General features: G+C 57.7%; 1 protein-coding gene across 13 annotated transcripts in view; it reads right to left on the minus strand.

Annotated features, from left to right (window-relative positions):
- The window catches only part of IGSF9B (immunoglobulin superfamily member 9B), a 51,814-nt gene that overhangs the window by 21,611 nt on the left and 2,540 nt on the right, over positions 1 to 27,663 (minus strand). For 10 of the 13 annotated variants that reach the window (XR_005259707.1, XR_005259711.1, XR_005259709.1 and 7 more), the window contains exons 2-18: positions 22,153 to 22,350; positions 19,786 to 19,932; positions 18,187 to 18,338; positions 16,968 to 17,085; positions 16,038 to 16,179; positions 15,763 to 15,908; positions 13,315 to 13,457; positions 12,011 to 12,151; positions 10,711 to 10,827; positions 9,010 to 9,102; positions 8,755 to 8,905; positions 8,080 to 8,203; positions 5,204 to 5,379; positions 4,394 to 4,620; positions 3,475 to 3,559; positions 2,038 to 2,199; positions 1,270 to 1,315 (exon numbers count right to left, since the gene is read on the minus strand). Coding sequence is in view for 4 of the 13 variants with exons in the window: in XM_038161519.1 (XP_038017447.1) it covers positions 1,270 to 1,315; positions 2,038 to 2,199; positions 3,475 to 3,559; positions 4,394 to 4,620; positions 5,204 to 5,379; positions 8,080 to 8,203; positions 8,755 to 8,905; positions 9,010 to 9,102; positions 10,711 to 10,827; positions 12,011 to 12,151; positions 13,315 to 13,457; positions 15,763 to 15,908; positions 16,038 to 16,179; positions 16,968 to 17,085; positions 18,187 to 18,338; positions 19,786 to 19,932; positions 22,153 to 22,350 (2,368 nt within the window). In the remaining 9 variants the exon portion in view is untranslated. The remainder of the gene's footprint in view (positions 1 to 1,269; positions 1,316 to 2,037; positions 2,200 to 3,474; positions 3,560 to 4,393; positions 4,621 to 5,203; positions 5,380 to 8,079; positions 8,204 to 8,754; positions 8,906 to 9,009; positions 9,103 to 10,710; positions 10,828 to 12,010; positions 12,152 to 13,314; positions 13,458 to 15,762; positions 15,909 to 16,037; positions 16,180 to 16,967; positions 17,086 to 18,186; positions 18,339 to 19,785; positions 19,933 to 22,152; positions 22,351 to 27,663) is intronic. The other 3 variants (XM_038161520.1, XM_038161522.1, XM_038161521.1) reach the window with 3 other exon arrangements.

The following is a 27,663-nucleotide window of genomic DNA, read 5'->3' on the forward strand; positions in this document are numbered from 1 at the left end:
TGGGGTGGAAAGGAGCCCTTCTCGCCCAGAAGAACAACTCTGGATCCGGGAAACAAAGTGCTACCAGCTCTCAGAAGAGGAACCTCTGGGAGAAATTGGCAGGAGCTAACCAGGATGGCAGAGTCTCGCCAGCAGCGGTGCACAACATCCCTGCTCCTTGGGAGGACAGCTCAGAACACTCGGGGCCGAACTCGGGCACTCACACCAACACCAACACCTTGCAACAAGCCCCACCAACACCCCAACACCTCACAACAAGCTCCACCAAGACCTTGCAACAAGCTCCACAGCCCCACAGGGAAAAAAGACACATCCAGAGCTGGCTTCCAGCTCCTTCTGGGCTTTCCTGTGTCCACCTGAGCTATCCATGCCCAGGAAAGGCCCTGAGAAGAGGGACACCAGGCAAATGTTCCCTCCCACAGAACTCAGCATCTCACTTGGAGATGCTGACGGATCATTTCAGACCAACTCCTTCTCCCATTATCAACACTCAGACTTTAGGCAGAGAGGGCCAGGATAGTTCCCTCATCCCTATCCAGAAAGCCTTGAACAAACAGGATTGAGAGGCAAAAGACAGCAGATCCAACAGACAGTGCAGGTTATTTTAGAGCAGTGAATGAACTGAAAACAAGTAAGATTCAGGTCCACCGGCACGTTTTCCAGCAGTCGAGGAGCCAAAGAATGAGGTGTCCACATTCCAGACTCTTGCACTCCCACCGGGAAGATGCTCCTGCTGATTTGCAGCTACACATGCTTTTGATGGGCTCTGCAAGGAGCTGTGGCTTCTGCACCACCACAATCCACCACCTTTGGGTACATGTGGAAAGAGGCTTCAGCAGGGCACTCTTCAGAAGAAAAGATGAATTTCCCAGGAAAAAAAGAGCCAACAGAGTATGACTCAAAAACTACACTGAGCTGGCAGGAAGGACTCCATATGTAGCAGGCTAGTTCTTGTCCTAAGGAGCCCCTTCCAACTGGTGTGGAATTGAGTTCCATCAGCCAACTCCAGCTTTGGAAAATGTTCACAGATCCAGCAGGGTCATCTCTTAGCTCAGTTTGCTGCATTTGTCCCTGCTGCTTCCTGCTCCAAAGCCCATTTGTCTCTTGTGAACTGCTGTGCTCCCAAAAGTTCAGGGAACACTCAAAAACAACTCATCAGGAGCAACCAAATAAGGATGAGACACTTCCGTTTGAGCTTTGCAATGACTGTAGGAGGGAGGCACCTTGAAGAGCCCACAGCCTGGTGCTGCAGCTAAGACAGATACTTACGGGGACTCCAAACTCTTCCTGCAGTGGGTTATCGAGAGAGGAGGGTCTGGAAGAGAATAAAAAGGGGAAAGAAGAGAGAACGCTGAGGAGGCGCAACACGACAGAGACAAGACAGACTCAACATCACGACAACAAAAGACACTCAACAAGAGGCCAAGGTTTCATTGCTCCAGTGCTTTAATGGTTGCTGACAACAAACAGCTCCCGTCACAGGGTCCTGCCCGTCCTGCTGCCACAGCCCCGCAGGCTGGAGGAGACGGAGCCGCTTCCCTGCCCTCTCCAGCTCCCCAGCCACCCTTTTCCCTACCAGCCGCTCCTGCATGGAGGCTGCAGTCCCAGCTTTTGGGAAGTAGAGCAGCAGGGTCTCCTTTGGGGTCTTCTCTAGCCCAGCACTGCCCGCTCCAGGCTGGGAGCAGCTGGAGAGCCCAGCTCCAGAGGAACCTGGAGGAGGTGAGCAGTGCCCCCCGTCTGCATCCCAGAGGACAGCCCAGACTAAACTCCCAGCTCTAGGAGTTATCACCACGTGGGAGAGCTCCCTCGGAATTCCCAGGCTAGTTTCTCTGGCGCCTCTTCACCCACCCTGCCTCTCCCGCTCCCGACCACGGGCGCTTTCAGGCACAGCCGAGGGAGGAAGTCAGGGCTTCACCTGAGGACGCGCACGGACGAAGAAGAGACAGACAGGGAAGAAGGTTACGACCACAACACAACCGGGGGCAGAAACGAGGGGAGACAGGAAGGAGGGAGGAAGCACACTGGGAATGGACTTACCTTTCTTGCGCTTGAGCTTGCGTTTGCGTTGCTTGTTGACGAAGCAGGCGGCGAGTGTGCTGAAGAGGATGGCAGCAGCCAGGAAGCAGATGGTGGCAACGATGCCAGCCAGCACCGGGCGGGCTAGGCCCTCGTCCGTCAGGTCAGGCTGAGGAAAAACATCTGGGGGAAAAACACAGTTCAGTGTTAGACCTGCTGCCTTCCCCAGGGAGCTGCCACAATGTGGAGGCAGTGATAGTCTCCAGGAATGATAATCTCTGTAAAGACCCTGCTTCCAAGCCAGCCCACCCAGGGAGAGCAATCAGCGCTGTTTCAGGGCCAAGGGATTTGGTGATCTCACACCAGATCGCAGAATCATAAGATAGTTTGGGTTGGAAAGGGCTGTTTAAGGCCATCTAGTCCAACTCTGCTGCAATAAGCAGGGACATCTTCAACTACATCAGATTGCCCAAACCAACCTGATAAACCTCTCTGTGTTAGCTGGTGGACACCCGGGGAAGAAGCCTCCACACCAAACAAATACATATTTATGTCTAAACACACACAACTGCAGCAAACCTGCAGTCACCTCCTGGCTGAATAACCTGCTGTAGCAGCACAAGGTATTTCAACCTTTTTGCCAGTGCTCCATTTCAGCGTCCCAGTGAAAACTGGGCTCCAAACCCTTTGCTCAACAGGAGCACATGTGAAGGCCCAGCAGATCTCAGCTGTGGGCACGTGCACCCTGCACACCTGGGTGCTCCTGCCGTGTGCCATATCCAGCATCAGCACATTCCCCCACGGAGCCCGGGCTTTCAGCCTGGCAGAGCAGCTGCCTGGGGCCAGGCACCTGCCAAACCCCATCAGAAAACCCGGGCGTGAGGAGCAAGGGCAGCGAGCAGGGAGGCTGCAGCAAGCTCTCCTCAACACACCGGCACCACTGGGGGGCAGAGAGAGACCGCGGCATCGCGGCACAGCCGAGCCGGCTTTTCCACGAGAGCCAGAAAATCCGGGCTCGCCGCATCCCCATCCCTTCCTGCTGCCCTCGCCTTCCCCAGCGCCATCACAACCCTCCTCCGCCTGCCCCTGGCTCGAGGAGCATTCTCCGAGCTGCATGTGCAGGGAACACGCACGAACTGCAGCACGTTGCAGTCTCCCTGCTTGCAAAGCTCTTTTCCCTGTGGGCTCTGCACTGCAGTGCTACGTTTCCCTCTCTCCTCCACCTTTCATTCCCGCTCCCAGGCTGCGCCAGTGCCCGCTCGGAGCTTTGTTCTCCAGGCTCGCCGCAGAGCCGGGGCGTGCTGGGCTCGGCGGTGCTCCGGAGATTTGTCCTCGCCTGCTCCCATCGGGGCAGCCTGGGGTCAGCGCCGTGTTCAGCACACCCATGACAGCCCTGCAGCCCTCCCTGAGCCCAGCTCACAGCCCCACAGCCCGGGGGCAGAAGAGGAGAGCCCTCACCTGTGCTGGACACGCCAGCGACGTTGCTGGGTTCGCTGATGAGATCCTGCATGACCGCCAGCACGCGGAACTCGTACCAGGTGTCCTGCAACACCAAACACACCTGTCAGGGCCCCACACAGCCTCCAGCCTCGTCTTACCAGAGCCTCCAACATCCCCATAAAACCCTCTAACAACACCTTTTTAAAGTTAGCAAGCCAGGCTTTTATCCTTGCCCAGGGGGTGCGTGGCCATTTTATGTGGCGAACCAAAATTCTGGCCTCCACCCAGACACAGATCCAAAACCTTTTCATCTATTTATACATTTTCATCAAACAAAAATGATTGTTCGTTGGTTCTAAATTACACAATTCTCTTTCATTAATTCGTATTCTATCCTCTATTGGTTATTGATTTCTCGCTTCTTATGCTAATTAGTGCATATTTTTAGTATCTTTTTTCTCCTGTAGGGACTTTCTAATGTATACTGAGACTTTGTTAGTCTCTTTAGCTTCTGGTTTCTGCAAAATGTCCTTGTGGTCCGTAAATCCTACATTCCAACCTCAATGATACATCCTTCTCTCCCTGGCTTTGTTCACTGTAGCATATCAGAGTGACTTTATTGAAACTTTAAGTCTCAGTCATTTTCTCAAGCTGTGTTCCTACAAAAGTAGCTTGCAACAACTTTGCCAAATGCTGGCTAAGAGTAATTGAAGAGTAACACACTGTTTATCATTTATATGTATATTGATCGTGATTACTTAATACCATTAACTAAAATTATTAAAATGTTCTATCTTCTCCAACACTTGCCCAGCTCCTCGATCGAGCCACTCCGAAACTTCCCCGGAGCTGCAGCAGATGGTGCAATACTATCAGACAACCACGAAGGCTGGAAAAGATTACCGAGTTGGGTGTGGTGTGGGCAGCCCCCACTCACCTGGGACAAGTCCTTGGCAAAGAACTCGCTCTCGGAGCCCGGGATGCCATCATCCAGGATCTCCCACTTCTCCGCCACGCGGAATTCCATGATGTAGCGGTCGATGGGGAAGCTGTGGTTGGCGGGAGGGAGCCACGACAGGAGGACGCCTTGCTGTGTCCGGTTGGCTGTTAGGCACCTCGGTGGGGTAACCAACACCAGAGGCTCTGGAGTTGTTACAGGGAATGCTGGGGACAGAGCAGAAGGGACAGGGACACCTCTGAGTTGGGGCAGGGCAAGCACAGGAGATCCTCTTCCACACGTGCCCCCAGCAGCAGCAGAAGGACCACTGTGGCTGTTCTCACATTCCAGGAGTCTAGGACACGTCTTGGGAGTCTGGTCTCTTATCACAGAAATAGAAAAGTGGATTTTCAAAAGGCACTGGGCTAATGAGGCCGTGACTCCAGGCCTTCCTGCTTCCTCCCACCTCCAGCTGAGAGCCCAAAGGCTCTGAGCTGTAACAAATGATCTCAGGCTCTATTAATACCTCCTGATTCCAGCTGAACTTAAGGAAGATCTGAAAGGTGGCTGGCACAGTACAGCTCTCCCATGCTGTCACTCAGGACAAGCCTTCCAGAGCTTCATGCATCCAGCAAAATCTGCAAGCTTCATCCAGGACCCTCTGCAAACTATCTCCTACATGGCTGGAAACTATTGCTGATGATGTTCATCTCCATCTCCATCCCCAGCAGACAGGACACATGGAGCAGGCAAAGACCCTTCTCCCCACAGACGTCCCAGATCCCTTCCCTGTTGCCAAGGAGGACCTACCTAGAGTGTTCACAGTGACCACCTCACTGAAGGAGCTGGTGCCCAGCTTGTTTTGAGCCAAGACACTGAACTGGTAGGCAGTCTCTGGTTCCAAGGTATCCACCAGTAGCCAACTGGAACCAGCTGGCACAGGGAGAGACAGCCAGTCATGGGGTCCAAACTGGGCTCTCTTCATCCTGCCAAGAGAAAAGGGAGCATCCTCAGGGGAAGCTGTCTTTGACAGGGAGGACAAAGAGGCAGCATCAAATTCTTATGCAAAAATGGAGCTTTCCCGAGTGATGGTTTGGTTTGACAGCAGTGATGTGGATGGACATGGGCAGCCACTCGCCACCCACGAGCTGGCAGAGGACACCATCCCCTGGTGTCCCACCAGCTCTCAGGGGCACCGCCACAAGCTCTCCCCTCTGCCCTGAGCTGGGTCGGGGATAACAGCAGTGCCAACAGCCCCACTCTGACACGTTCTCCACCAGATTCCCATGGGCAAAAGTGGGAGCTGGAGCATTTTGGTGAGAGCTGCAAAGGGAACGGCTGACGCAGGAGACAGGCCCTGTTCCCATTTATACCTCGGCATCTCCTGAGCCAGAGCCAAGTTCTCCCTCAGCTGTAGCCCTGTACATGTCAACCCACGAGAGACATTTAACTAAATCTCCATCTCTGCCACATTTGCACAAGTCAGGGGCTGCCAGCACAGCCTGGGGCACCACTCAGGGTTTGGCAGAGCAGCAGAGGCACTGGCAGGGAGTGCAGGACAGAACCTTTCTCCTGGGGTCTAACCACAAACCCAGGATGAAAAACGCTCCCAGAGCATTCCCAGTGCCACCCAGGAGCATGCAGGCACCTCCACAAGCCATTAATCCCACCAGGATCCCACATCCCAAAGCAGCACCACTGCACAACTACCATACTGCAAGTGTTACAAAGATGTTTTAGGGAGTCTGAGCCCTCAGATGCAGGTTTTGGTCCATGGAGGATTTGGGAAGGATTGGTGCAGATGGTCTGTCCTGCACAAGTAAGGGGGGGCACATCTGCAGCCACCATCACAGCCAGGTGAATCCACCCAGCAGGAAAAGGTGGGGGAAAGAGAAATACTGCTGCTGTCCAGGGAGCAGGAAGTGAGGCAGAGCAGCAGCAGCAAGCCATGGAAACGAGCAGGTCAGTGGAGAGCCATGCATGTGCTGTGTGCCTCCACCAAACCCAGGGAAAGCCCCTGGATCCAGCTGGGACTGCAGATCCCAGGATCCCGCACCACCGTGGCAGAGGCAGGAGGGCAGCAGGGCCACCCCTCTCCTGGGCAGGTTTCCCTGCAGTGTTTAATCCCACTGCCCTCACATCCCTCCTTCTCAGCACTGCTGCGGGCAGGGACAGGCGAGAGAGGGGCTGAGGGTGGGGAAAGCAGGGGGTGAATGCAGCACTGAAGTGGGAGAACCCCCTTGCTGAGGGAGGGCGTGGTGCAGCTGGAGTGTTGTGCTGGCCCCAGCCACCCCTGGGGAGCAAGGTTTGCATTTCCAGCCTCAACAACAGCAGAGGCAGGAGGAGAGCACGAATCCAGAGAAAATGGAGCCATGTTTTGCTTGAGCATCCCACAGCCACAGCAGGGAGGAAAGCACAGGGATGGCACTCTGGATGGCGCTGCATGAGCCAGCTGTGCCCCAGATCCCTGGGCCCAGGGAACAGCACATCCCCCAGGGATCACACCCTAGAGTCAGGGCAAGACAGGTCACTGCCTGCCTATCCCAAGTCCCCACAGCTCCCCGTGAATCCCTTAATGCAAGCCTGGTGCAAACACCCTTCCCTGCTGGCTGCTCCCTCCCTGCGGAGTCTGGAAGAGCCACGAGGAGGCAGGAATCTGAGAATAGGTTGCAGAGCAAGAGCAGCAGCAGCTGCTGATGCAGCCAGAGCAGAAAGGTTTAACCACTCCTTCCCAAGGACATTTTCATCAAAGCAAGGTCTGCGCTGCTCAGCTTGCTCCCTCATTTTCCCCCTCTCTGTTCAATCCATTCCTTCTTTCCATCTCCAGACAGACAGCCCAGCCCCGGGCTGGAGCAGAGCAGAAATCATTACAGGCAGTGTCTCCCTCTCTCCTCTCTATCAGCAGCCTCCATCAGGACAAATTAAGGCAAGGAAAGAATGAGAGAGCAAGAGCCAAGGCTGAAGAATGCCAGCCCAAGCCTGGAAAGGGAACACATCACCCCCTCCACGTTTCCAAAGATGATTCTTTAGAAGAAGATGACAACAGCAGAGCCCAAAGTAAACCCCAGCCTTGCTGCAGCTCCATTTCTCCATCCCCTGCCCCAGGGGAAAGGCACAGGGCTGAGCCTGGCCCTGCTGCAGGAAGGTGGGATGCACCTGGGTGCTGGGGAGCACAGGAGCTATGGGAGCAAAGCCCCAGTGCCAGGATTTCACAGTGGCTGGTCATGATCTCAGCTGGGATTTAACCACCTCCAGGGAGCCACAGAGCAAGGAGAGAATATTTCTGCTTAGTCACAGCTCTTCCAGGACACACTCTCTAAAGGTTGCATTTTCCATCCTCTCCCCGGCTGTTAAGCCTCATAAACAGTTTATCTTGAAATTAGATGCCAGAGGCAGAGCTACACGAATGCAAAGCATCTCCTGTGTACCCCAAGCAGAGTAAAACCTGCTGGGGCAGACAGAGGCAGTGGCCAGCACAGAAGGGAGAGGAAACACAGGAACTACACAATCCCACCACCACCACCACCCATCTCTTCGAGGAGCCCCGAGGGAGCTCAGCCCTGTGGGGCCCACGGGCACAGAGCTGGGCACACCACCCTCCCCACCCTCCTCCCCCCGGCTGCTCGAAGCTCGGGTCGGCTAGGAAGGAAAAGAAGCAGAGAGCAAAGCATGCCAGGATGACTCACAGAGGGCCGTACCAAACTGAGAAAGTCTGCTCGTATCCACCGTCATAGCCGGGCTCCCAGGAGACGTTGGCTGAGGTCATGGCGGCCACGACGTGCACGCTGGTCGGGGCGTGAGGGCTTGTCCCTGCAGAGAGAGGGGACAGCTTAGAGGGGAGCAGCACCACGGCTGGAAGAGGTCTTCTCCCAGGCCATGGTCTGAGGGGACTCCTCTTGCACCAAGCCAATGGCCAAGGCCATTTCTGCTGGAAATGGCAGCAGGACAGGTGGCCAAAATAACAGCACTGAGAAAGGCAACTCCACCAGGAAATAACATTCAAAGGAGACACTGCTCTTGGAATCATAGAGTGGTTTGGGTTGGAAGGAACTTGAAGGGACATCTACTCAAACCCTCCTGACATGGGCAGGGACACCTTCCAGTAGACCAGGTTGCTCCAAGTCCTGTCCTACTTGACCTTGAACACTTCCACAGAGATGGGGCAGCCACAGCTTCTGTGCCAGGGCCTCACCACCCTCAAAGGGAGGAATTTCTTCCCAATATCCCATCTAAACCTCCTGTCTCTCAGTTTAAAGCCACTCCCCCTTGTCCTGTCACCACAGTTCTCTTTGTGGGGAGCACGCCCATCTCCTGCCTTGCCTGGGGGGCTCTCCCCAGGCCCCTTCCCCCCCTGCCCGTACCTACGACGGTCAGGTGGGTGCTGGCAGTAATGCTTGCGACGATGTTGGTGGCGACGCACTCCCACTCGCCGTGGTCGTCCTTGCCGAGGGAGCGGATCTGCAGGGTCCCGCCGGGCAGCGTGTTGTGCTTGCTCCTGCTGGGCTTCCCTACCTTGGGCAAGGAGCGGGGTGGGGGGCCAGGCAAAGAGAGAAAAAAACACGACTCAGCAGCGGGTTGTGGGGCAGGGCGAGGCGGCGGCGGGGTCACTAAGCTACCTGCGCGGCCCAGGGGACACCGCCGGCCACCGGCAGGGGATCTGGTCTCTCCGGTCGTGGCAAGGCAGACGGTTCCCCCGTTTCCGAGAGGACCTGGGGGGCAACGCGAGAGGCATGCGTCAGGAGGCTGCTGCTCAGCACTCACACACCAGCGGGAAACCCCACGGCAGTCGCACGGACACCGAGCCCCGCGCCAGGGCTCAACCTCCGGCATCCAAAGCTGAAACTGCTGCAAGAAGGGGCACTGGCCATCCCAGCAAACCCCCTGTGGGATGGGGAAGGCATAGGCTGCCCCAGGAGATGCCCACACTGCCCCTCAGCCTCAGTTAGCAGCAGATGAGAGGCAGGACCCTTCACAGGTCTGGGCATCAAGGGTCCCGTGGGGATGTGGGAGGATGGCGTGCGTGGAGGTGCCTGGAATCTCTCAAGCCAAGCGGAAAGATGGATCTTGTAACAACTCATCTATGCCCATCAGCCAAAGTTGTGCAAATTCCATGTTGTCCTGAGTCCTCTTCAGCTGTTCTTCATGTGGGGGATTCTGATCAACAGCAGGACCCACAGATGCAAAGAAGGAGGAGCAGAGGAGCCCAAGGACACGCTGGGTTACCAGTGCAAGGCAAAGAGTTCTTCAAAAGACTGGTCAGCACTGGTGGGCTGATGGGGAAGGAGGAAGTTGGTTTCTGCCCACTGGCAAACTGAGCCCGGCCCAAGCCAGCCCTGACTGGAGTTGGAGGAGATAAGCCCAGAGTCACAAAATGAGGAGGACCACCAGAAGGCACACGCGGGATTGGAAACAAACCTGGCTGAGACTGGTGAGGGCATGGAAAGAAAAACAAGATGGAGAAAAAGACCAAATAGCCAACAAGCTTTAGGCAGGTCACTTGCAATGTGTACAAGTCATGGTCCTCCTCGTGTAGCTAAAAGGGACCCAGAGATCCAGCAGCTCAAGATGGAAGGATTGGGGATGGTCCCACTGGGTGACAGAGGGACCCAGATCCATCTCAAGAGCCCTAAGAAGGGCATGGAAGGCTTGGAGGGAAGCTCCTGACAGCACAGCAAAGAGCCCAGGAGGTCTCCTGTACAGTGGCTTTCCTATGGGAGCAGTAAAGGTGGGAAGCAAGGGGAAGACTGCAGGAGAACTGCAAAGCCCTCACTGCTCCCAGGCTGTGCCACCACACGCCGCTCTGTGACAAGGGACATCTTGAAATCTTTATATCCAGTTCAGGATCATAAAAACAGCTTCTTTCCAGGCTCTTTGAAGTCACGGGATTAGTAAAGCAGCTGCTGACTGGTCCAGAGCCAAGAGACCCCTGGATGCGCTGCGGTGACACATCCCCTCCCTCCACAGGAGGTGTGTGCTGCAGAGCGGCCTTGCCACGACTGCCATGTCCTGCTGGTGACACCTGGGAGCCAGGCAAAGAGGAGGGTGTCCTGTGGGCAGTGCTGGCGAGGCAGAGGAGGGGCCGGGGCGGGGGCAGCGTTTCAGCTTTGCGGATGCTGCCGTGTCGGTTTCCCGGGATTACTCGGCGGCCACAAGCCGGGCTTCCCCCACCCACCTGCGGGACAGGACGGCAGTGGCTCAGCCCAAAGCGAAGCAGCTGTACCTGCAGTTTGTTCTTACCGGGACAGAGTGTGGCTTCTCTGTCTGCAATATTCACCAAAAGCCAAAGGCACTGCAGATTTGTCTGGCAGGCCGGGTACCTTTCTCCAGGCGATGATGGGAAAGGGGTCTCCGGCAGCAGCGCAAGGAATCAACAGCTCCCTCCCTGCCTCCTGTCTGTACTCCCAGCCTGGTAGCACCGTGAAATAGGGGGGGTCCTGCAGCCAAACGAGGGAAAATAAGAAGTGTCAGCCTGCCCAAACTCCCATCACCAAAACCAAGCCTTTGCCAAACCAACCCAATTCCCATTCTGGGTAAGCTTGAGGCATTGCAAGGAAAATCGTGTGGAGAACGTGTGCTAAGGAGCCTCGATGGCACACCAAATTACACACCTCTGCAAAGAGCCACCGCACTGGAGCACAGAAACATGGAATCCCAGAATGGTTTGGGTTGGTAAGTACCTTAAAGCTCATCCCGTTCCACTCCCTGCCATGGGCAGGGACACATTCCACTATCACAGATTGCTCCACCCTGGTCTTGGACACTTCCAGGGATGTGGCAGCCACAGCTTCTCTGGGCAACCTGTGCCAGGGCCTCACCACTCTCCCACAGAAGAGCTTTCTCCTAATATCTAACCTAAATTTTGTCTCTTTCAGTTTGATCCCATTACCCCATGTCCCATCTCTACAGTTCCTGACAAAGAATCCCTCTCCAGCCTCCTTGCAGGTGCCCTCAGATACAGGAAGGCTGCTTTGACAACTCCACACAACTTCTCTTCTCCAGGCTGAGCAGCATCTTGCTTTTTCACCTCCTCGAAACAGGAAGAAACCCACCCACATCTCATCAGCCATCAACCTGATTTCCTCGCCCCGGCAGCCGCCCCGGCGGATGTGTGTGTCTGGTACACAAAGCGTTATCATCTGAACCTCGGCGAGACACCATGAATCACCACGGCTCCCTCCCAGGCACAGGACTCCGTGTTCAGGGAGGGAAGAGGCAGCAGCTCCCACCCCAGCTGCACTGGGAACGGCACTGGGAGCTCAGCGCGCCCCAGGCACCGCACGCAGCCAGAGCACGTGGAGCACAAATCATCCATTTATTAAAATCCTCCTGAACCCAAGCCCGGGCCAGCAGGGCTAAGTGTTTTGTTGGCAAAGGGGACATTCCAGGGAGATGTTTCCTCAAACTACCCCAGTCCAGTGTCAAAACCCGTGCTGCTGCTCCAGCAGGATATTTCCAGCTACACCAGACAGGGTGCCCTGGGGGTTTGCCTGTGCTGGTGGGAAGCACATCTCCAACTGCAGCACAGACACACCCTCACCCTGGAGCCTCTGCTCTTCCCCACACAGCACTGGAGGACACTGCTCCCAGCAAACCCATAGGATTTTGGCAGAGGATTACCTTCAGTACCAGTCGGGCAGGGGGAGACTGGCCCATCGTACCCAGGGCGTTATAAGGCACACAGGTGTAAGTGCCGAGAGCATCTTCAGTGGCCTCCTCGATCCGGATCGACCCGTCTTCCAGCAGGTTCCAGCCAGAATACTGCAGCAGGGAGAACCGGGCAGCTCATGCATCCGACACCCACCACAGCTCCTTATTTCCCCCTCAGCCAAGCCCCCCACCCTCACCCAGGGTGCTGTCACATCTCTGGGAGAAGCCCAATCCCACTCCCAACACCCGAAGCATCTCCTCAACAGTAGGGAGAGGAAACTTGGGCAACTTCAGCCTGTCCAAGCACAGCCAGGCTTCTTCATGTAGCCCAAAAGATCTAGGATCAGAATCTAACACTAAATAAGACTTGTTCTGGAGTCAGCAAGACATCTCCACCTGGAGAGCTGAGGGCACCAAGGACCAGGAGGCCACAGCAGCAACAGCTTTAAATGGAATTAAAACTTCAAATCGTTAATATTTAAGCAAAAAATTTAAAATATTGAGTGTTTTCTTTAAATATTTAATGGCTAATATCCTTGCTCAGACTATCAAACCATGATTAGGGGAAGATGTAGATTTGTTAAAGGGGCCTTTTAACCACCAGTTGCCATTGGAAAAAATAAAGCAGGGCCATCAGGAGGTGACTTTAGGGGGAAGAAGGCATCAGGTGTGGGAGACACAGAATGTCCACAGGCACGGTGAGCTCCATATGAAAACTGGAATCAACTCTGCCCACAGCTGATAAGGAAAAGCAGTGTCATCCCATCCATGAGATTCTTCTCTCCCAACAGAAAGGGACCCACGGGGTGCCTGGTGGTACTCTGTGTTGTGTTTGAGGGTCCCCAGGACGAGGGAAGAGATGAGAATCTTGACTCCATGTTTCAGAAGGCTGATTTATTATATTATGATATATATTATATTAAAAATGCTATACTAAAACTACACTAATAGAATAGAAAGGACACAGACAGAAGGCTAGACAAGAACAGAATAGAATGATAACAAAAGCTCAGAGTCCAACACAGCTGGACTTTGATTGGTCATTGAGTAAAAACAATCCAGATGAGACCAGTCAAAGATGCACCTGTTGGTAAACCATCTCCAGAGCACATTCCACAGCCAGCAGACAGTTATTGTTTATATTTCTTTTCTGAGGCTCCTCAGCTTCTCAGGAGGAAAAATACGACAGTGACAGTGCTCACTGGTGTTTGCCAAGGACAGGAGGGTCCGAACCCCTCTGTGCCCCCCTCTCCCCTCCCCGGGGGCTTTGTTACCTTCTCGATTCGCAGGGGACGCCCGTCCTTGTTCCACTTGACCAGCGTGACCGGGGGCTCTGCCTCCACCGGGCAGCGGATGTACCCGTGGATCCCGATGGGAACGTAGATGATGGGGGGCATGTTCACCACACGGGCAGGATCTGGGAAGGCAGCAGCACCACGTTAGCACAGGAAGAGAGCCCTCCTCTCCTCCCAGCCTGGCTTCAGAGGATCTGCCTCACTTTTGTAATGAATTCCAGACCCAGCACCACCCTGGCTCCCACAGGCTTTTAAACCAGGCTTGCTACACACAAATCCTCTGGAATACCTGGCATTTCTGGGAGGCTTTGCTCATGTCCAGGGTGTTCCTACCTGGGGCTCATTAAAGATTGCATTTAAGAAGAAATGGGAGATATGCCTGCTCCCACTTCCACACCAGCTTGCATCCTGCAGAAGCCTGCGCTGCTCCATTACAGCACAGCATGTGCCAGGTGTGATGAACACCCAACACAGCCTGGTTTTACACATAAGCAATCAAAGCTATTTCAACTGCCAAGCCTTAAAACACACACAGATAGGAAAAGGGATCCATGTCCAGGCTGCCACGAGTCCTTTACCTCCCATATCTGCTCGTACTCGTGCCTCATTGAGGCTGGGTCATGTTGAACAGCAGCCACCTCACCCTTTCCAAGATGCAAAAACCTTAAAATACGTATCTAACCCCCCCTCCACACTGCACCACCCACGCAGAGAGGTGTCTCGCAATCCTCCAGTCTAGAATGTGTCATTAACAGCACTTCTAAGAGCTTTTTAATTAAGTGCGAGTGGGTTGAAGAGAATCTAGACTTTCTTTAATAAGAAGCTTTTTTAAAAAAATGTTATTTTTAATAAGAAGAGTGAGTATTTCTACAATCTCGTCTAGACACCGGCAGCACGAGGTTATGGGAAAATCCTGATGGGGCTTATGCTGCATTAAGGGATAAATGTGGGGGTTTTGGGGTGCAGCATCCCTGCACTGCTGATGCAAAGTGGGAGGTAAACATTAAGGTGCTTAACAGGAAGGGATGGAAGATGCGGAAGATGGATTATTGCTTTCTTGGGGCAAAACCAGCAGAGTTTGGGAGCTCTGCTCCCAGCAGGTCACCCCAACCACTCCCCAAAACCACGCGCCCCCGGCAGTGGCACCATAACCCAGATTGCCCGGCGCCACATATGGAGCAGGCTTTACCCCCCTCTGCTTAACTCCACCTCTTAGGAAATGTAATCAAGGACTCCAGCAGCGCGGGAGAGGGTAATGGGATCGAGCCTTTCACTACTAGGTCACTGGCCAGTGGCCAGCCCAGCCCACTAATGACCCAGAGCTGTGTCCCCATCTGCTTTCGGAGGATGGGAAGCTCCCTCCGGAGGCATCACCCCGGTGTGGACGAGGTTTGCTCAGGAGGAAAAGGGTTTGTGGCACCAAAAGCTGAGCACCCTTCCTTGTGCCGAATCCTGGCTGAGCAGCAGATTGTCCGAGCCTGTTCTTCCTGCCATTAGAGCTATTTTTAACAGCTATCAGCCCTGACAAGCGGCCCTGGATTAGAGGCAGGGCAGATTTAATGGCCTGAGGCCACAGGCTTTCCCTAGAGCCACCCAGCTGGGAACATGCAAGCCCCAAATCACGCCTCACACCACTCACACCATCGCCCTGCCCACTCTGCCCCTTCATCCATCCCCATAGGGACCTGGCAGCCCTTCTCTCAGAAGCTCCCCACTAACCAGAACCAGGTCTAAAGGCAGCAGCAGCTCTAAGGCAGCCTTGGAAAACCCACGCTGAGAGCCCACTTTGCTCAGGCCTGTCTTTCATTATGAAATAAAAACGCCGAAGTCTTTCCGAGCGGAGCAATATTGCAATTGGAGCGGCGGCAATTGAGGCCATTACTGTGGAATGCCACAGGATGCCGGTGGCACGCTACCCATTACCGCCCGGGGATTCCGGGAGAGCGAGCGAGCGTGGGAGGCACCGCTCCTGCTACAGCCCTTTCTCCTCCGCTTGTTTAGATCACTTACCGCCTGAGAAATGTGACACACCGGGCTGGCTGAACGGCCGCGCCGCAGGGACAAGCCCCCGACACGAGCACCACAAACACACCTTGGCACTGAGAGCCCTCACCTCACCCCAGCAGGGTGAGGACAGTGGGGGAGCAGCCATGGGACGATGCTCGCCTAATTAAAAAACACTTGCAGCCAAGGTGGATGCCCATCCCCGCTGAGCAGTGTCGCTCAGGCTGCTCAGGCCATTTGCTTTCTTGTCTCCCACACCCACGTGGGATGCTCTTAAGCTTTTTTGCTGAGGATGATTCCGTGTTCATCCACAGGCTGCTGTCGCATCAGCCTGATTCTCCCAGTGTCACACCAGGACAAGAGAGCCTCTGGGGCCGCCTGGGAGCCAGGTGTTATCAATCCCAGCCCCATCCCCACACTCACACTGCACTGTCAGGTAGGCAGAGGCTGATGGCGAGCGACCCAGGCTGTTGCTGGGGATACAGGTGTATTTTCCAGCATCCTCTGGTTTGACACGGAAAATAATCAGCGTCCCGTCGATCAGGATCCGCACCCTCAGCTTCAAGTCACTGCAGGAGAAGAGGAGAGGAGGATCACGAGGGGAGCCAGGGGCAAAGCCCAACACAATCCCAGCTCCCAGCACAACCCAGGAGCAGCAGGAGGAGGAGAACACGCTGTCCCACCAGCTATAAACTCACTTCTTGAAGTAGACGTTCTCCTCCTCCCAGTACCACAGGTAGGTGAGGTTCCCGGGATACGCCTCGGCCTGGCAGGTGAACAGAGCATCCTGGGAGATGTTGACTGTGATGTTCTCCGGAGGGGAAACGATAAAGGGAGGTCCTGGAGGGGGGAAGAGGAAGGTGTCACTCCCACCACTACAGGTGTCCCCACGAAGGTTGCTCAGGTTCAGCTCCATCACAGCGTTTTGGCTGGGAGCAGCTGGAGGGCTCTGGAGTAGGGCTGGCCCCGATCCTCTGAGAATCACAGTGACCCTGTTATTCCCAGCCCATTCCCTAATCTCTGGGCTGACTGAGAACCACAGTGACCCTGTTACTCCCAGCCCTCTCCCTAATCTCTACAGCTTTGAGGAGGGGATCCACACCCATGGTGCTTCTCCCAGGGCACACAAGGACACACCTCCCTTCATCCCCAGCACTTCTGGAGGATAGCATCGCCCACAGGAAAAATCCAGGGGGAACAGACTGCTAGGAGCCAGCAGCTCACCCCTGCCACAAAAGCAGAGCAGAGGACACCCTGCGCTCCTCTCTCTGCCGGTAGCTGTTGACCTAATTAAAGATTTATTTAATAAGAGAGGGAGCAAGGAGCAGGAGGCCTGTCATGCATCACAGCTGTCTGACGAGGCGCTTCATGACAGCCTCAATCTTTTCCCCGCTTCCCAAACCAAACCAAGCTGCCGTCAGGGCCTGCTCATCAGCACAGCCACCACCATGTCCCAATTAAGCGGATTCCTCCATCCTACAGACCGGATGCAGAGCCACGGGGCAGCCAGCACCGTGCCAGGCACAGAGGCCTGGGGGGTCGCCCCAGGGTGACACCACAGCCCCGTGGCCCGTGGAATCCCCCCGTCCTGGCTTCCCAGGGGATGCTGAGGAGCTGCAAGGTCTCACCTTGGACGAGCAGGCGCGTGGTGTGCACAGCCTCGCCCTGGATGCTGTAGGCCCGGCAGGTGTAGGCACCTCTGTCCTCCCGGCTGATCGAGAGCACCGTGAGGCTTCCGTCGCTCACCTGGGAACAAGGGAAGACCCTGGAGCATGGGCAGGGAGCCCCAGGGGGACAGGGGAAGACCCTCCCTGCTTCCCACGGCAGAGATCTGCCGGCGCTTTCAGGGCCGGATGAGAGACGGGTTTCCCCGCTCTGCAAGACGTGGGATATTAATAAACCAACACACGCGTTCCTGCTCGACGCCAAGGGGAAGGGAAAAAAAAAATCATGAAATAAATAAATAACCATCCCAGCACATTCATCTCCCTGAAGTGACTGGCAGGCAGCAGGCTCCAAACCGCTCCTGCCAAGCGCCCCAGCACCATTGGAGCTTCACAAGGAGCCTTGCTGGAGCATCCCCTGCCCCCCAAGGACCTGCTCCATCACTGGGGGATGAGGGGGAGACCCCAGCTTGGCCACTGTCCTTCCCGCAGGGCCATCTCTCAGCTGGAAGAGGAGCGGATGGATTCCCCCTGGGGACACAGCAGAAGGATGGACAAGGGGCTGTCACCTCTGGGGTAGCAGCACCCCCATGCACAGGGAGGCCTCCCAGCCAGGCTTCCCCCCCACCTCATTCTGCCTCATCCTTCTATTTCAATTAGTAACAAATGATTCCTAATTACTCTCATTAGTGCCTGCGCTGATTCCAATGCCTGATTTACCAATTACAGCTCAGGGGGGAATCTCTGCCTGGGAGCCTCGGGGATGCAAAAAGGGTCCTGAAGGGGAGGGGAGGAGGGGAAATCCTCCCTGCTCAACCCTGCCCTGCCCCAGCCCTGCTGCATCCGCCCCTGCCAGGGGGATACTACCCCAGGCTGCAGCCCCCACCCCATCTCCAGGGTCTTGGCCCCTGGGCTGAGTCTGCAGGGAGCAGGTCAGGTGCTGGAGCAGGGCTGTCCCAAGCACTTGGAGGGTCTCCAGCCTGCACCCAAGGGCTGGAAGCATTACAAGCTGCTGCTCAGCAGGGATGAGGTGGGGGGAAATGGGCATCTCACCAAGGAGAAGTGCTGAGAAAGCACGGCTGGCTCCAGGCACGGCGGAGCCGCCGCCGTGCCGCGGTCCCGCCAACACTGTCCCTGCCAGCTCCAGGCCCAGGAGTCCCCACGGCAGCCCTCCCCCACCTACCTGGTACTTGCCATTGGCACCCAGAAGGTCTCCCTCTCTGAGCCAGGTGACGATGGGCTTGGGGTTCCCGAACGCCATGCAGGTCAGGGTGACGCTGCTGCCCTCCTTCGCCTCTACGTACTGCGGCGGGGTCTCCGTGAACGTGGGGGGAGCTGGGGGCACAGGAGACCACCGGGTCACCCGTGGCCACTCTGGGTCTGGGGGCACACGGGGACACAGGGGAAGCTGCTGCCTGCACACAGGGGACGCTCTGCACATCCCCACAGCAGGGCTGGGACCACCCCAAAGGCAAACGGGGCTGCACGGACAGCAGTGTCCCTGGGGACACCGACCAAGAGGTGCCACGTCGCACCCCAGCCCCTTCCCCTCTCCTCCCCACCAGCACCACGTCCTCCCCCCACCCCGCTGCACATTAACTCGCTATTGTGAAAACATGGGAAAACACCGCAGTGCAGATCGAAAGGCTCCTTCCTGATGAAAGAGGCTGGCAGGATTACAGCCCGCCCCTAATTACCCGCGGTTGTTAAAGCCCACTTTAGAGGAAGACAGGTTGGCAATTTAATCTGCTTGGGAGAAAAAAAAAAAAAAAATGGAATTATATTTTGTTTCTCCCCCAATGATTTTTATTTTCCCCCTAAGAAAATTAAGCGTTGTAATGCGCTGGGGGAAAGCCACAGCCCTCACCCTGAAAGCAATTCCTCGGGCTGGGAGGATTATGGTTATTATATTGTTATTAAGCCCCTGCACGCCCCGTGCTGCATAAAGACCCAAAACTGGCCCATTTTGCCAAGGGGAGGGACAGGGCATCTGGGGCCATTTTCCAGCCCCTCCGGCTGGCGGTTTGCAGGATCTGTGCACGTGGCAGAGGTGAGCCAGGCACCACCATCCTCTTCCTTCCTCCTCCTCTTGCCCTCCTTCCCAAGCCCTCGGAGCTCATTAGCAGGCTGGGGGAAAGCAGGAAGCAGCAGGCAGGGCAGCAGGCAGGGATGGGGCTGGTGGCCTGCAAGCCCCGCTTGCAAAGCTCCCTCTCACTAATTGGGCTCAATTAGGTGGCTCTGCTCTGTGCCACAGCACAGCCATCCCCCCAAAGGTTAAATTAATTGCACGAGGTCAAGGCAAGACCAGCGAGGAGCTGCCAGTGGCCACATCTCTCCAGCCACCCCACTGCAGCAGGAGAAGCACAGCCCTGCTGCTGGGCTAAAAATAAAGATGTGTCTCCTGATGCAGAGAATGACAATTTGTTAATTAGTTTAATATACAGCCTTAATAAAATGAAAAAGTAATTTGAGTAAATCTGAATTTCAAGAAAACAAAGATTTGATTTTCTGATCTGTTTGTTGAGAGGAGATGCATTCCCAGCCCCGGTTCTTGATGTCTCTCCTTTAAACAAGCTCCGCGTAATTAAACTGAGGAATCCCTAATAAAACTTCATCCCTTTTGAAGTCACACCCTGGCCAGATCAGCCAGCCTGGATGGCTTCAGGCTGGCGTGTCTGCCAGGCACAGATGCCATTGAGGCCCAGCATCCCCCAGACATCCAGCACCCACCAGAAATCCTATTTTAGCACCGCAGGGACGCCGCAGCCCCCACCCCGCTCACCATTGACCGTGAGGTGGACCCAGCTGCCGTTGTGGAAGGTGTCGTACTGCTGGTCCAGCATGAGCACTTTGCACTCGTACCAGCCCTGGTCCTCGGAGCGCACCTGCTCAATGCGCAGGGAGGCTTTGTCGTGCAGGCTGGCCCGGCCTGTGGGAGAGCACAGCATTGGCACCACGTCCCAAACACCAGAGCAGCCCCCAGAGCATCACTGCAAGGGAAACCCCATCCCAAACTGGAGCAGCTCCAGAGCATCACTGCAAGGGAAACCCCATCCCAAACTGGAGCAGCTCCAGAGCATCACTGCAAGGAAAACCTCATCCCAAACTGGAGCAGCCCCAGAGCATCACTGCAAGGGAAAACCCCATCCCAAACTGGAGCAGCCCCAGAGCATCACTGCAAGGAAAACCCCATCCCCAACACCAGAGCAACCCCAAGAGCATCACTGCAGGGGACACCCCATCCCAAACTGGAGCAGCCCCAGAGCATCACTGCAAGCGAAACCCCATCCCAAACTGGAGCAGCCCCAGAGCATCACTGCAAGGAAAACCTCATCCCAAACTGGAGCAGCCCCCAGGGCATCACTGCAGGGGATACCCCATCCCAAACTGGAGCAGCCCCAGAGCATCACTGCAAGGAAAACCTCATCCCAAACTGGAGCAGCCCCCAGGGCATCACTGCAGGGGATACCCCATCCCAAACTGGAGCAGCCCCCAGAGCATCACTGCAGGCTAAACCCCATCCCAAACTGGAGCAGCCCCAGAGCATCACTGCAAGTGAAACCCCATCCCAAACTGGAGCAGCCCCAGAGCATCACTGCAAGGAAAACCTCATCCCAAACTGGAGCAGCCCCAGAGCATCACTGCAAGGAAAACCTCATCCCAAACTGGAGCAGCCCCCAGAGCATCACTGCAAGGAAAACCTCATCCCAAACTGGAGCAGCCCCCAGGGCATCACTGCAGGGGATACCCCATCCCAAACTGGAGCAGCCCCAGAGCATGGCCACAGGAGCCACTCCATCCCCACACCAGAGCAGCCCCCAAAGTATCCCTGCAGGGCACACCTCATCCCAAACCGATGCAGCTCCCAGAATATCACTGCAGGGAACAAACCATCCCAAACTGGTGCAGCCCCCAGAGCACAGCCACAGGGGACACCCCATCCTGACACTAGAGCAGCCCCTCAGAGTTCACTGCAGGGGCCACTCCATCCCAAACTGAAGCAGCCCCCAGAACATGGCCACAGGGGACACCCCCTCCCAAACTGGAGCAGCCCCTGGGGAATCACTGCAGGGGCCACCCCATCCCAGACTGGAGCAGTCCCCAGAGCATCACTGCAGGGGAGATCCCCATCCTGACCTCAGAGCAACACCCCACCACAGGGCACACCCCATCCTGTGTGGGCACTGTCCCGGTGTGGGGCTGGCTGGGCCCCACGGCGTGGTTGCAGCCGGTGGTGCCAGGCCGGTGGTGCCAGGCCGGTGACACACTCGCCCATCTGGGGACGGCAGAGCCAAGCTGCCAGGGCCAGGCAAGGTGCCTCGAGCAATGTCTGCCCGCAGCGACACCGGCCTTCTGCTCCCAGCCGGGGGCTGGCGGCGGCGCAGCCGGCACACAGGCGTGCCCCAAAGCTTTGCCCCGCCCGGGAGACTCCCAGAAAGCAGAGCGGCCCTGAGCTGACCCTGTGCACTGCCCCAAAACTGGGTCAGGAGCAGAGCAGCCTAAGCCTCCACCCTGGTGCAGTGGCCAGCGGGCTGTGGGATCGCTCAGCGCTGAGCTGAGTTTGGCAGGGCTCAGCTGGTGCATCCTCCCTGCTGCTGCATTTCTTAGAGAGCAATCTGGGCAGGGTCCCGTGGAAGATTCCCAGGACAGCATTCCGCAGGGAAAGAGGTATCACAATGTGTCTGTCCTGCCACGCCAACCTTCTCAGGGCTGGTTTCCAGCTCACAGATCCCACCAGAGGACACCGGCCACGTGTCACAGGCAGCACATTGGCAAGCAGCCATATGAGTTCTGCAGCTCCAACCTGTCACCTCCACCCAGCACGTGGCCCTGGCTGCATCCCCACTGTCCCCCCAGCACCCCTCCCCGGGCTCACAGCTGCTCTGGGGGCGCAGCGGCGGGCAGCAGCAGCCACCGCCACCACGCGTCACCCTGGGTTTCTCTGCCTCGCTTGCTCCGTCCCACGCAGCCCAGCTGGCTTCCTAACGCTGCTGCTTAATTAAAACCAACTGGGTGGAAAGCGAGCAACGAGAGGCAGAGCCCGCGTGGTTTCCGACGGAGGAGCGGATGGAGCGGAGCTGCGCGGCCCGGGCCCGGGCAGCCGGGACACGGCACCCTCCCCTCATCCCCCGGCACCCCCGGGACTCACCGGCATACTCTGGGTCCACATGGGGAGGGTAAAACCCAAACTTGATGAAGATGGGGATGGGGACGCCGAACTTGAACCACTCCACGACATAGGGAGGGGGCTGTCCCGTGAGCGGGTGGATCACGTCGCATCCCAGGATCACGCTCTCGCCAGCGCGAGCGGTCACGAACTCGGGCTCCTCCCTCGAGCCGAGGGCACCTGCGAGGGGGTAAAGGAAGAATCTGTGGCTGATCCCCCTGCTGGTGCCCAGCATCGAACCAGGATGCCCAGGAGAGCAACAGCAGTAGTGATGTCCATTCCCAGCCACCTGTCTCCAACAAGGGCAGCCCGAGGGTCACCCTTGTCCAAGAACAGCAGGGAGTCCCAAGTGTCCTTACACCCAGCTCCAAGGCCACCCTGAGCTACCACAGGAGTCAGGAAAGGGGCCATCAGCACCCCAGTGCTCCAGGACAGCTTCCCAACCTCTGCACCAGGGCAAGGGTGATGCCCAGTAACCCACAGGGGTTTTGGGGACACCTGCTCTCAGCAGAGGGGCACAGAGAATGCCTGGCACTGCTCCCCACACAGCAGCACCATCTACCCTGTATCCTTGTGGCAGGGAAAAGGCTGCTTTTAGCTTGTGCCCCAGCATCCTCCAGCAAGCAGGACTGAGCTTGCAGGGACACAGCTTGCTGTGCCAGCCCTCAGACCCCGCTCTCCACTCGGTGCCAGGGTGGGCTGGGCCCCCGGAGCCGCCATGCCCCAGCCAAGCCCACATGTCCTCGGGCATCCCCGAGAGCCCCAAGCCTGAAACTCGTCTGCGACCTGCGCGTCGGGTCTGTCACCCTGCTCCTCCCAGCCGGCTAATTACAGGGGGACTCTGGTCTCAGCTCCAGGCTGCTCCACCCCGGCTGTGCCGCCCTGCTCGCTGCAGCCTGGCGTCATCCCGCTCTGCCAGCAGCAGCAAAGCTGCATCCTCAGCTCGGCGTTCAGAGAGGGAGGGAGAGGGAAACCCAGAGCTGGGAGGAAGCCAAACAGGGGGTCCCCAAAATTAGGTTTAGACCCACATCGCCTTTCCCATCAAGGAAAGGGCCCCCCGTTTTCCTGGCACACGCGGCCGCTGGCTGTTCCGGGGGGGATGCTCGGGGAGGGATGCTCGGGGAAGCACGTTCCCACTCCTCCGCGCTTGCTCCTCGGGGCCGCCGGTGATTGGCGGCGAGTGACATCACCCGCTTCCCCCGCCGCGGGAGCCGAGCATCACCGAGCATCACCGGCTATTTTTGGCTCTGGCACAAGCGCGTACCGGCGAGAGGCCCGTGATGTGCCACCCCACGGGCCACCAGCCCAGTGTCCCCGCAGGGATAAGGGCAGCGGGCAGAGCCGGCCGCGGCTCGCACAAGGGTGTGTCCCTGCAGAGGGTCACGGCCGACGGTCACCCAAGCCCCCACGACCACCAGCAAACTGGGCACGGCTCTGTAACTGGGAGGGTGGGCTGGGTGGCAGCGGAGGTGGGTGAGCCGGGGCGCAGAGCTGCGAGCCATCTGCGAGGAGCAGATGCTGCATTGCACACGCACTGCAGGCACCCGGCCCCGCTCGGGGGTCCTGCAGAGCTGGGGGTCCCGCACGGCCACGGACCCGCCCGGACCCGAGCGGGGCCGGGGGGAGTCGCGGAGCATCGCACACACGTGCGGGGTGCACGCACGCCCCCGCACACGCTTTGCACCGCCTCGACAGCACTCTTGCACCTTTCCATCCCTCGTTAGCGCTGCATCGCCGATGAGCTCCCGTTCGCACCCTGTCAGCAGGGACGGTACCAGCCCTCCCCTGCCACCCTCGGCACCGAGCTGCGAGAACCCGTCCTGACCCCTCCATCCGGGAGGGTGAGGGGGCAGCGCCGCGGGGCTGGAGCCCCCTCTCTGCCCACGGTCCTGCCTCACTGAGCGGGGACGGAGCTGCCACGTGCTGCTCAAGAGCATCCAAGGACGCGCTGCCCGGCCGCCTTGCCCCAGCAGGCAGGGCCCCAGCCCCTGGTTGCCTTTAAAGTGACACCCTCCAGCCACCAGCAGGAGAAGATGGAAGCAGCAGCACCCAAACCCCTTTCCCGAACCCCCACCTGCCCCAGCGCTCCAGCTCCTGGGCTACCAAGACAGAATCTTGGTTTCCAGCACCTCTCCACCAACTGGAGCCTGGAATGCTAATGTTTGCCCAGCTGGAGCAAGCTCGCTGCCCGAGAGGCCACCCAGACACCCTGGGGATGGGCGCCAGGGAGTCACACTTGGCCAGGATCCCCGGACTGGCTCCCTGGCAGAGCAGTGGGTGACGTCCCCGGGGAGGGGACGAGCCAGCCGCTCCGCCGGACCCACGCCTGGCCAGGGCTGCCCGGGCGCAGGAAAATAGGTCATCCCCGGCAGCTCGCAGCGCCGGTGTCTGATCGCGAGGCCGGTGGGGAATTGCACGCACGGCTGAGCATCACCTCCCCAGCGCACGGCCGACTGGCAGCCACGGCGGAGAACCGGCCCCCGGCTCTCCCCCAGCTGCCACCCGCCCCGCTACCCGGCCCCGTGCCCTCCTGTCCCCACTTCCAGAGCGCCAGGAAGGCAATGGGGAGATGTCTCACAAGCCCTCTTGGGGTCTCCTCAACTTCCCAACCCACCAACCCTTCGGGGTCCCAACCCTGACCAGGTTTTTCTTCCAAGTCCAGACCATGAAGGAAGCGAGCAATGGAGACTGCAGCTCTCGATTCAAAGTGTTTTCTCACCCCCACATTTGTAGGGAAACGCTTGAAAACAACCCGCAGACGCCAGAAGAAACAGAGCACAAATAGACGGGGTATTTTTAAACCCACTTGATTTTCCCAGCCAAGTTCAGAGAGGTTTCAAGGCTGAATCTGTGGTTTGGAAACAGGGTCAACATCAGGGAACGGCAGCACCGAGGTGAACCCCAAATCCGCCTCGGTGCAGGAGCTCACGTGAAGCTGGGGGATGCCTCGTAAAGAAAAACAAGTAATCAACAGGCTTCGTCATCCAAGCAGATCCAGGAAAAATAAAAGCACGCCGCGTGCCAGGAGGCAAGAATACAAGATGCGGAGGTGGAGTTGAACAGCATCCCAAAGGGAGAGGAGGGAAGGCTGCCGCCACCGAGACGGTGCCACCGCGGGGTCTCCCAGGACGGCGATGCCAAGGATGGGGGGACCCTCGCTGGATCTGGGCACGCAGTTCCTCTGATCCCAAGGGCAGAGGTGGGAAGGTGCCACAGGACTCGGTGAAGCTGAAGGCATCCAGCATCTCTGCTGCACTCGCCAAAGCAGGACCCTTCCTGCAGGTGCTTTGTGAGAAGGACAGGGCCATGGCAGAGAGGTTTCCAAAGGAATTAACACCCGGGAAAGCTTCGCCTCGTGGCACAGTGGCCACCCATGCCCGGGGGCAGAGAGGGCATTCTGTCCTGACCCACCATCGCCTTGCAGCCTGCTAACAGAGGCACCACTATCCATTTCCAGTGCTGCCCCACACCCCTGGCACTCACCCCCACCCCTGTGCCCCCATGGGGACGGCTGAGGGAGCAGGCACAAGGCCCAGAGCCTGTGGACCTCTCCTCTCTGGTGAGCCGAGACGAGATGTGCTCTGACACATCCCGCTCCCATCGGTGGAGGCAGGATATGGCAGGGATCTCTGAGGACAAGGCCACCAGCGTGGCATATGGAGGCCAGCAGGGAAGGAGAGCAGGCAGCCATCGCCATGGAATGAAGACAGGGGGAGACTGCAGCCCAGGGTGGGGAACAGGGACAACGTGCTGCAGGGACCCCAGCTGCCAGGGCAGGGTGTGGGGTGCTGGGAGTTTGCCCGTCCCCCACCTCTGTAGCCCCCTAAATATCTCAGTGGGGGCTGCACCCCCCATTACAAACCCTTTGCCTATCTTGGGGTATCCAGAGCCCCCCAAAAGCACCCGCCTGTCCCCTGGTGGGGGACGCCCTGGGGCTGGGAGCACGGCCCTTACCCCCTCCCCCAGCTGGAAAGCAGCATCTGGGCTTTCAGTGCGATTCCTGCGTTTTAAACCCGATTTTCCAGATGGATGGAGGGCGATGCGCAGGTCAAGTGACATGCCTCAAGGTCACACGGGGCCAGGGAGGAGAAGGATTAGCAGCTCTGAGGGGTGGCTTGGTGCCCCATTCCTAGCGAGATGGGGACTCAGAACCCCCTTCCTGGGCACAGGGGTGTCCTGTGGGACCACCGCCACCACCCTCCCCAGGCAGGCAGGCAGGCAGCTGCCCTGGCATCCCAAGAGGAATGCATTCATGGGATGCTGCCCCACAGCAGCCTCACAGTGGGTCTTGCTCCCTGGAATGGCACAGGTGGGAACGTGCCTGGCTGGGCAGCGGCTCAGTGAGCACAGATTGGTGCTCTGAGAGGCACAGAGATGGAGCAAGAAAGAAAATTACCTCCCTGAGGTCACCTTACTCCTACCTGGGGGTCCCTCGTGCCCCCTCCCTCTAATCGCTGCCAGCCCAGTGATGAGCATCTGGTGTTGGCAGTTGCCTCGTGGGAGGCATCATCTCCCAGCAACGACCAGCAGCTACCTGTGCACTCCCCGTGAGCTCCCTCCACACACCCCAGGGATGAACAAGCAGCTGTGGTGGGAGCTGGAGCACCAAACCCATCCCAGAGGAGACCTCCGGCAGCTGGAGAGCGCTGCCAGGGTGCTGTGCCCCCAGTCCAGCCCCACATCACACCAGTACCCCTGTGCAGGCTGGCACCATCCTCCCCGTGGAGCAGTGGGTACCATCCCGATGCATTCACAGCCCTCCAGCAGGAAACTGGGATGCAGGCAGAGCTCTGAGCTGCCCGCCAGCAGCTCCTGAATCACGCTGTTCCTGGCTCAGGCAGCCCTCCCACCAACGCCAGCCTCTCCATGGAGGAGCGGGAGGAAGCGAGCTGTTTTTCCAAAGGCCAGCTGGTCGCTCAGGGCTCCCAGCCTGGGAGATTCCTTCCGCAGGGAAAGGGAGAGGGAAGGACTCCTCCATCAGCACGGTATGGGGTCGGACCCACTGCTGGCCAGTCTGCAGGGCTTCTCATCCAGCGTGAAGGCGTGACCTCCAAGACAGAGGACCAGAGGTGAGCGGGAGCTGTGCCACCCTGCCACAGCTCTGGAGAGGAACTTGCAGGGCTCACCCATCACCAGCAAAGCTGCATCTTCCAAGTCAAAAGGCAACTGAGCTGGCAAAGCATCGCCGCAAAGACCCTCCGGCAAGCCAAGTCATCGACCGAGCCGCTCGCGTCCCTCCCTGCCCCGCGCGCTCCCATCCAACAGGTCCAGAGGAGCAGAAAACCTCCAGGGAATGATGGAAATGGGAGCCCGGCCAACGCCCTTGGCCGTTCCCGGTGCCAAACCATCCCCTTGCCAGAAGAGAGCAGAGCCAAAGCCACACGTGCCAAATCCAGCGGCTCCCGGTCCAGACTCCTCCACGGCCAAAGAGGCAAAACCCAAGAGCTCTGCACCGCGAGCGAGCAGGGGATGCAGGGCTGGCACTGGCACCCC

The sequence above is a fragment of the Motacilla alba genome, chromosome 24 (genome assembly GCF_015832195.1).
Source record: "Motacilla alba alba isolate MOTALB_02 chromosome 24, Motacilla_alba_V1.0_pri, whole genome shotgun sequence".
Classification (NCBI taxonomy): domain Eukaryota; kingdom Metazoa; phylum Chordata; class Aves; order Passeriformes; family Motacillidae; genus Motacilla; species Motacilla alba.